The sequence below is a fragment of the Passer domesticus genome, chromosome 27, assembly GCF_036417665.1.
Source record: "Passer domesticus isolate bPasDom1 chromosome 27, bPasDom1.hap1, whole genome shotgun sequence".
Taxonomy (NCBI): Eukaryota; Metazoa; Chordata; class Aves; order Passeriformes; family Passeridae; genus Passer; species Passer domesticus.
Window position 1 is genome coordinate 5,330,833 of NC_087500.1, and position 8,492 is coordinate 5,339,324.

The following is an 8,492-nucleotide window of genomic DNA, read 5'->3' on the forward strand; positions in this document are numbered from 1 at the left end:
GCGCCCGTGGAGTGCAGAACCTGCTCTTGGTGCCACACAACGGGCTCTGGGCATCCCCAGGTGTGTCGGGTGCTGGTCCGAGGGCTCCCTCCTGCCATCCCCAGTGCGTCCTGAGCCAGCACGGGCCAGGTCCTGTCCCCGTCCCTGAGGGGTCCGTGCTGAGGTGCTCCCCACATGGGTTCAACCACAAAATCGCAGGATCATGTGGGTTGAGAAAGACCTCCCAGATCATCGAGTCCAACCTGTGACCACCTTGTCGAGCACTGAGTGCCACGTCCAGTCAGTCCTTGGCCATCTCCGGGCATGGGGACTCTCTGGGCAGCCCCTTCCAATGTTTAACAATGAAGAAATGGAGAAATTCCTCGTGATGTCCTCATATCCAGGAGTAAAACTGGCCTACCAGGGTGTAAGTACAAGGCAGGTAATTTGCCAGTTACAGCTTGGATGTGTTTGAAAGCGCGACATCTGGCACACAGAGCTTTGGCAAAAGAATGAAATAAAGATGCACGAGTAAACCTCAATTTATTAAATGTACTGACCTATCAATAAATAGGTCTGCGAATCCTTCTGTGGGCTTGCTGAATCAGCCATTACAGCCCCCCGATGCACACACACACTCTGTGCTCCATCTTGCTCTGTTCTGTGCTTTGCACTTGCACTCGGGCCCCAAGGTCAGAGCCTGATGTGCTGCCAAACACACGGGGGCTGTATCTTTATGTGAGAGCAAAAGCTGTGTGTGGAGCAGGAGGGCTCAGCCTGCCCCCTTCCCCTCTTTCTCTGCACTTCTGAAAGGTGTAGTTACAAATTTGTTATTGGCAGCAAATCTGCGGGTGTTTGCGTTCAGGGTGTGAGCAGGCAAAGCTTTCTTCAATCCTTCACCTGAGACAAATAGCAAATTTTAACTGCAGAGCGGGATGGACACCTGGTTTCCTAATCAGGTCCATCCAAGTCATTTTGCCAGAAAAAAAGAGGGTGTGAGTAACATGACTCCTGCTCTGGAGGCCTTTGGCCTCGCTGATGGTGATGATGGTGGTGTGTGTACGTGGTCTGGGGCTCCAAGGAAGGAGCACAGTCCATGTTCACCCTCCTCCTGATCTCGTGCACTGCAGATAACTCCTCCTGGGGATGAAAGCTGGCTCCATCTGTCTCTCCCATTCCCCAGGCCACAGAACTGACATCCAGACCTTCTTTGGTATGAGAATGTGTCTTATCACAGCCTGAGGAGATACAGGCTCTCTGGAGCGTGGGGGCTCCTTGTGCCTCTCCTCAGAGTCCCCTGGAATTCATGTAAAGCATCCAAACTGGAAAAGGTCAGTGTTTGCTGTTGTCTTTGGACATCTGGATTTACAGAGGCTCCTCAGTCCTCCAGTGCAGTTCTGCCTGTGGGTCACTCACAGGCACCCGCAGATGCTTTTATAAATGTTCATGGGACTAAAGCTGCTCTCTCTGTGGAATCCTCAACTTTTCCAGAGGGGGAGGGAGGCAGCCTTGCCAGGGGAAGAGGCAAGGAGGCACAAGCAGAGGTACAGACACACATGCTGTGCCTGTTCAAGTGCATCATTCCAACCTGCTTTGCTACAAACCAGCTCTGCTTTATCTTAAAGATTCACAACAGGTCCCTAAAGTGAAGTGTGGCTGGCTCTTCCCTCAGGGGGTCTTCAAAGGTGGATATTTCACATGGAAAACCATTTTCCTGTAGTTCTGTCATCTCCCACTGCTTGCTTTCTGTCTGTCTCTTTGCAGGTCTCACTTTGGTTTTAATTTAGTGTTACTCCTTTCACCGTGGAAGCTGAGGGCTCAAACTGCTGTGCACAGAGGAGTGAGAGTGCAGCCTCGTGGCTTGCAGGGCAGGGATGTCACAGCTGTAGCAGGAATAGCACGGCTAGGAGAGATATCAAGGCTGGTAGGGATCTCGAGGATATACAGGAATATCATGGCCACAGCAGGAATATCATGGCCACAGCAGGAATATGGTGGCTACAGCAGGAATATGGTGGCTACAACAGGAATATGGTGGCTACAGCAGGAATATCATGGCTACAGCAGGAATATTGTGGCTACAGCAGGAATATCGTGGCTGTAGCAGGGATGTCACAGCTCCAGGGCCCCAGTCCCTGCTGGGGATTTCCTCTGTGAGCTGAGGCAGGTCCCCACCTCTCCTCTGCTCCTTTCCTCTCTGCCACAGCACGTTGTGCTGCAGGAGTCAGTGCCACAGCAGTGACAAGGACAAACCCTGGAGCGAGTGTGCAGCAAGCAGGGTCCTTCTGGCCCCGTCACCACGGTCCTCCAGGAGGTTAAAGCACAGATAGAACATTAAAAACACGAGGTGCCCGGATCCTGCCCCATGGAAGCTGTAGGAATAGCACAAAGAAGAGCTCAAATCTAATCTTGCATCTATAAACAGCTTATGTTGCTTTTTATGAGCAGTTGAATCAAACAGTGGGAATTGAAGGCAGCTGTTGCTCAGTCACTGCACAGGAACGAGCGAGTGGCAGCTGAAGTCAACACATCAGAGCAAAGTGCCTTCGATTTCTAGTCAAAGAGTCAGGACGTTGGAATAAGGAACAAATCAAAGGGAAGTGTTTGCTGCTCCCAGGTGTTCTGCTGATGGGAAGGCTGAGTTATGTGTCATGAATTATTCACCGCTTGCGGTGATGCTCTGAAGATTGCTTTGCAGGTAGGAAGAGGGAGAGAGTCACCAGCTTGTGTCACACAGCCCCCAGACAGCTCCTGGCTGGAACACACCATCTGCCTGGAGGAGAACCATCCAGGAGCCCATCCTGGCTGGGCTCCATCCCTCCAGGACACTACCCACACCCCGTGGGGCATCACCCCATGCCATGAGGGTGGACCTGGCCCAGAAATCCCTGTTCTTGCCCCATTTTTCTTCTCCCTTGCTGATTCAGCAGGAGTCAATTTTCTGAAAACCTTCAAAACTAGATTTTTGGATGTCTCATAGATACAGAACAAAGAATGTTTTTCATGCCTTTCTGGTGTTTTGGGGTTTTTAAGGGCCTTTCCTGACTGGGACAAGCAGTGCATTGATGAAGGAGCAGTGCCAGTGGGTTGCTCTGTGACAGGGACAGTGGCAGGTCCCTCTTTGCTCCATAGTTCAGCCTGGGCCTGGAGGGAATGCTTGTGGGACAGTGTGATGAAGAATGGATGGCCTACAGTTTTGGAAAATGATTGGTTTTAGGGCAGAGAGGAAATTAAGAACCTCCCAAAACCAAAGGGTGTGTGTTTGATGCAACCTGCCCCTTGTGCTCTCCTGGCTGCAGGTCTGCATCAGCAAGAGGTGACCAGGCTGCAGCCCAGCTCCTGCCCAGTGCCAAAGGATCCTCACTTACAGGTCTGAACTCTTCCTTTGCATCCCCTGCCTTTTCCCCCCCTCCATGGAAATACCCTGAGAGCTGGTGGAGACCGAGGGGTCTCCCCCACCCACCATGTCAAGGTGACCCAAGCCAAGGCAGACAAACCATTTAAGGGAGGAAGGAATGAAATTTAATGAGACAAATGTCACTGAGAAAACCTGAAAAGAGTAACTTGAGGTTTAAAACCCAGTTGCAGATGTGTCACTGAGTACCAGGCTCAGGCACACACGCGTGCTGCCCAACGATGGCTTAGGCAAAACAGCCCAGGGAAAGGACATGCATGGAGGAATCTTGCTCTTCATGGTGCTCAGGTGGATTCAAGCATTTCTGAGAGCCAGGGAGACAAGTGGGAGAGGTCTGAATGCAAAGAATCTCTGGGATGAGAGTATTCAGAATATTCTTTCTCAGATGAACCCAAAATGTCAAAAGCTATAACTCAACACCAGTTAAAAAAGAGTTTTATATGCAAATAGTTATGTGAAGAATTAAATCTCCTGTCAGCGTTTGCCACCCAACCATCTACATTGTGAGCTGATGAACAGGAACCAGGGAGAAATGGATTAAAATGAGATGAAAAGGATGCTGAACATTCGAAGTTCAGAATTCTGTCTGTCTGCGTTTTAACCTTCTGACATTTAAAGAGATTTTGGAAGGAGAGGGATTTTTAAATGTTTAATTTGTGTGTTTAGCGCTATCTGAAGGTCATTTTTACTTCTTTTTTTTTCCCCTGGCTTCCTTCCTTTTTCATAGCTGAGGGGTAGGGGAAATGTTTAAAAAGGTAAATAGATAATGAAATCATAAGAAACTGGCGGGGAAGCTGGGGCCAGGCAGCAATTTGGATTTTCTTTTCAATTGAGTAGATTTTAGAGGGATAATTCAGCCTCAAAGAAACCTCATCCCCTTAGCAATGTTTCTCTGTTTTCCTCAGGAAGATCTGAAGGAACATGAAAAGTTTAACAAACATTGGTACATTTTCCTTATTCTTTATAACATTAATGGGAATGTTAATATTTCTCAGTTCAGAAATTTCCTCTCTAAGTACTAAATATTTTCTTAGCATCGAGTCATTCACTGATGCAGGTTTAAAAATATTGATTTCCACTGGCTGCTATTGACCCCCTCAGCTTCTGGCAGGTTAGAAAACGTGGCACCATCAACCACCTCTTTCTTTCTTTCCAAGCAGAGACTCCACCCAATGACCCAGACCACAAAGGACCATCACAGCTGGGATGCTGTCCTGATAAATTTTAATTGGTAGGAGTTACAAGTGAAATTCCTTATCATCAACACAACTTTTGTGCCTTCAGAGCTGGCATCATTCCTGTGGCATTAATCCACTGCAGGTTTGGGATTTGGCTTCCCTGCCCCTGGCTGTTACTTGCAGGATTTCCAATTTTGGAGTGAGCAGCAGGAGACGCCACTGAACTCACCTGAAGTTTCTCGTTTCAGCCAGACATGATGTGCTTGACAAAAGCTGAGGAGAAATGAGAGCAGGAGGGGTCAGGACATGCTTTGAGCTGGGAGGAGCAGGTGGAGAGGCAGCAGGGGGGACCCCCAGCCCAGGCCCCCCAGGGATGAAGGGGATGCTGTGCCAGGATTAATATTCCTCTTTCTGTTCCCACTTTTTGCATGCCATCCCCAACCTGGTCACAGTGATGCCAACCCTTGGAGATGAGCCAGTACCACTATCCCCATTTTTCTGAGGCCAAGGGAAATGGGTCCCCTCTTTTCCTCACTGCTCTCCAATTTTAGGGCTTCCTAAATTTAACCACCTCCTATTCCAAATTTTCACCCTCTTGGAGCAGCGAGTGATCCAGGTCTCCAAATGTTCCCAATTAGCCTCTGCTGGGAAAGATGCTGGCTTTGTTTATTTTCAATGGATTGCAACAAAACAGTGCCAAAACTGTGGATAAAACAGCCCTGAACTCCTTGGAAACATGCTGCCTTCAGCTGCTTTTCCTGGAAATCACTGGCACAAGCACCTTGTTCCCACCCCGGCTGACAAGTCTCAGTGCTTTTTTGGAAAGGCTTTGGAGGCTGGTCCTCCCTTCCAGTGTCATAGAATCATGGAATCATTAAGGTTAGAAAAGACCATTAAGAACACCAAGTCCAAGCAGAGCCCTTTCAGAGGATGCATTTTGCACCCTAAGACAAGAGAGCCGTGTCTGAGGTGGCCCTGATGGGAATCTCCTGCCCTTACCTTCATAGTTGATACAGCCATTGGCATCCTCCTGCCCTGCCATGAGCTGCTCCACCTCGCTTTCTGTCATCTTCTCTCCTGGAACGGGAGGATAGAGAGGTGAGGGGAAGGGTTTTCAGCCTGACAGGACCTGCCCTTCTTCCAGATAACCAGAGACACCAGAGGGAGGAGAAGGGGATTAGAGAAGAGCTGCGTGCCACTACTGAGGAATGCTGGTGGGAGATGGTGGAGAGAGGAGCACACTGCCACAGTTGTCTGATTACTGAGGCTGTCCTGGAGTCTCGCCTGGCTCATGCATGAAGCAGGGGTGGAAAATGGCCACACATTCAGGACTAATGACCCCTAAAAGAGCTTGTGAGCAGCAGAGTGAAAAGAACCTCTGATACGTGAGAGCAGCCACTTGCCCAGAAAGATCTGGGGGCCATGCCTTGCTCCCCCCGGGGCAGCCGTACCCAGCGTGACCAGCACGTGGCGCAGCTCGGCCCCCATGACCATCCCGTTGCCCTCCTTGTCGAAGACACGCAGCCCTTCCACAAAGTCCTCGAAGGTGCCCTGCTCCTTGTTGCGGGTGAAGTGCTGCAGGATGGGGAGGAAGGTCTCAAAGTCCAGCATCTTGGTGTGCATTTCTGGAAGAGGAGGAGATGGGGTCAGAGATGAGCCCTCACGGGGCTGAATTCAGCCTCTGAGGGTCTCCTGATTAACTCTCTTGGTCTCTTTTCCATCAGAGTGCAGGGGAGAAGCCCAGTGAGGAGACAGAACTATTGTATTAGACTTGAGATTGGAAGATCCATATGAGGGATGAAGTATTAACTTCAGGGGGCTGCACAGAGACCCCTGATACCAGCCCAAAACTAAACCATCAGGTGGGTCATCTGTCACCACAGTAATGTGGTCACACTGGGACTGGTCTGGTTATACCAGTTTGCACCAGTTCAGGATGAAGTCTGCTAAGCATCACTTGCCACCATTCCTGTGTGAGGACTGCCTATCCCATATGTCATCATCCATGGTACGGGGAAGGGGAGTGAAGGAATTACACAGGAATGAAGCCTGTCTGCATAATTTCCTTCACCTTCCAGGGTTCTTCCTACAGAGAATGTAACCCTCTACTGGCTGACAGGGAGCACAGGAATTGCTTGTCCCACCCTGTCCCCAGCTTGCTGTCACCTTCTGGCTTGGGCTTGCCCAGCACCTTGAGGACCTCAGCGTTGGTGGGGTTGTGGCCCAGCGCCCGCAGGACGTCCCCGCACTGTCCGTAGCTGATCTGCATCGTCCCCGCCGGCGTCCGGTCAAACAGCCCGAAGGCTTCTCTGAACTCTGCAGGGAAGAAGAGCTCGCAGTGGCCCCATTCCCTCCCCAGGGAAGCCCTGGCAGGCAGGGAAGGGACAGACAGACACGTGCACGTTGTGCCCTCGGAATGCCTCGCAGCCCCGAGTGAGCTTGCGCAATGCGGGCTGAGGTTTGCCAGGCTCCTTAGATGAGTCGCTTGGCTGCTCCAGCAGGTTTTGTCACCTCTGCAGAGCTGGCTGGGTGACCTGCTGGATTCCTGCACTCTCAGCAGCTGGCTCTGCTGCAGGACATCCATGCTTATCCCCTTTTCCACTCGGATCTCCACTCTCTGGGGCTGTCCCTGTGTCGCCACAGGCTGTTCCTCCCACCAGACACCCTGGCTTTGACCCAGGCTGCATCTCACACCATGAATGAAAAATACCTTTTCCCTGCCAGGCTCTGGATCCTGCTGGCCTTTCCCCCAGGAGGCGAATTAATGTGTGTGGCCTCAGCTCTTATGTCTGTGGTGAAAACTAGCAGGAAAAAAGGATTCCCCATTTCTAAAGCCATCTCTGAGAGAAGCTGAACTCAGCGCTTACCTTCAATCTGCTCTGCCGTGAATTCAATCTGTAAAGAGAAGGAAGCAAAGCTGGGCATGAGATGTGGACTGCTGCTGGAGGGAGCCAAGGAACTCTCCCCTCTGCACCTCTCCCTCCCCAGGCTCGGGGCAGGGGGGTGTATCCATGCCCTGTCCCATGTCTGGCTGTGCTGTGTCCCCGACTGCTTCTGCCTTCTGACATCCCTGTGGAGAGCACAGCTGGCAGCAGCGGGGTGGGTAGGCAGGAGGGATGCTCAGACCACAGTCAGGTCTACTTTGGGTGGAAAGGATGTTATTTTAGGGCCTGATCCCAAGTTCAAGTAATTAAACAGCCTCCATGCTGAGCCTGCTCCTAATAACTCTCCTGCCACAGCTATGGCTTAAAAGTGTGAGTATCCTGAGGAATCATGGAAAAAGTGAGTTCCTGTTGTGGAGCTGTTGGATAAAGGATGCTCATATGTGGAGGAGGCAACACAGGCAACAAAATACTTTAGGATGGAGACAGTGGGTGGCAGAGAAGGGTTTTATTGCTCCTGAGGCTCTGACACGGGGTTTGATTCTGCAGCTGCAGCTCTGCTTCCCTCCAGTGAGTGCTGGCCAGGGCTGGGTGGGCAACACTGAGACCTCTCCCCAGCGAGGACAGCATCCCTCCCAGCCTGCTGCATCCACACAATCGGATAATTTTCCCCTCCCAAGGCTGGCTGCCAGCCTGGCTAATGCCATTCGCAGAGCGCTTTGCATCGCCTGGCAGATGACAGGCACGGAGAAAGACAGTGACGTGTCTTCATTCCTCACTCACCTTCACGCTCTTGGGGTCGAAGGCAGGCTCCGAGCCTGGAGCTGCTTTGGCCGCTTCCTTCCTCGGGTCGGGTTTCTTGAGCGGCATCGCGCCGGGGTTTGCGGAGGTGCGGGATGAGTCCTGCCGCCCAGCGAGGGAGGAGAACGGAGGGATGAAAGGCAAAGGCTGCTCCTTCCCTTTTATACAGAGCCCAGTGCTCACCCTGGAGAGGCAGGCCAGCTGCTGGAGCAACTGCTACTTACTATAAAAGGAAGA

At 51.4% G+C, this 8,492-nt stretch overlaps 1 protein-coding gene across 2 annotated transcripts; it reads right to left on the reverse strand.

Annotated features, from left to right (window-relative positions):
- Positions 1-3,487: 3,487 nt before the first annotated feature.
- On the reverse strand, positions 3,488-8,466 carry MYL4 (myosin light chain 4). Of its 2 annotated transcripts, XM_064399862.1 has the most exons (7): positions 8,238-8,466; positions 7,440-7,467; positions 6,739-6,888; positions 6,024-6,197; positions 5,572-5,649; positions 4,801-4,845; positions 3,488-3,705 (listed from the first exon to the last, which is right to left on the reverse strand). In XM_064399862.1, exons 1-6 carry the CDS (start codon positions 8,322-8,324, stop codon positions 4,817-4,819), a joined length of 546 nt encoding a protein of 181 aa, XP_064255932.1. In that variant the 5' UTR covers positions 8,325-8,466; the 3' UTR covers positions 3,488-3,705; positions 4,801-4,816. The 2 variants fall into 2 exon arrangements, with proteins under 2 accessions (XP_064255932.1, XP_064255931.1); XM_064399861.1 differs by lacking the exon at positions 3,488-3,705 and having other exon boundaries at positions 4,602-4,845.
- Between the last annotated feature and the right edge of the window lie 26 nt (positions 8,467-8,492).

What these genes read in the sequence shown, in the direction of transcription:
- MYL4 (XM_064399862.1), bottom strand. Translation starts at nt 8,324, where the DNA reads ATGCCGCTCAAGAAACCCGACCCGAGGAAGGAAGCGGCCAAAGCAGCT. An exon ending in CACGGCAGAGCAGATTGAAG is followed by an intron (nt 6,889 to 7,439) that starts GTAAGCGCTGAG and finishes TCTTCCCTGCAG; the next exon opens with AGTTCAGAGAAGCCTTCGGG. An exon ending in GGGCAAGCCCAAGCCAGAAG is followed by an intron (nt 6,198 to 6,738) that starts GTGACAGCAAGC and finishes CTCCTCTTCCAG; the next exon opens with AAATGCACACCAAGATGCTG.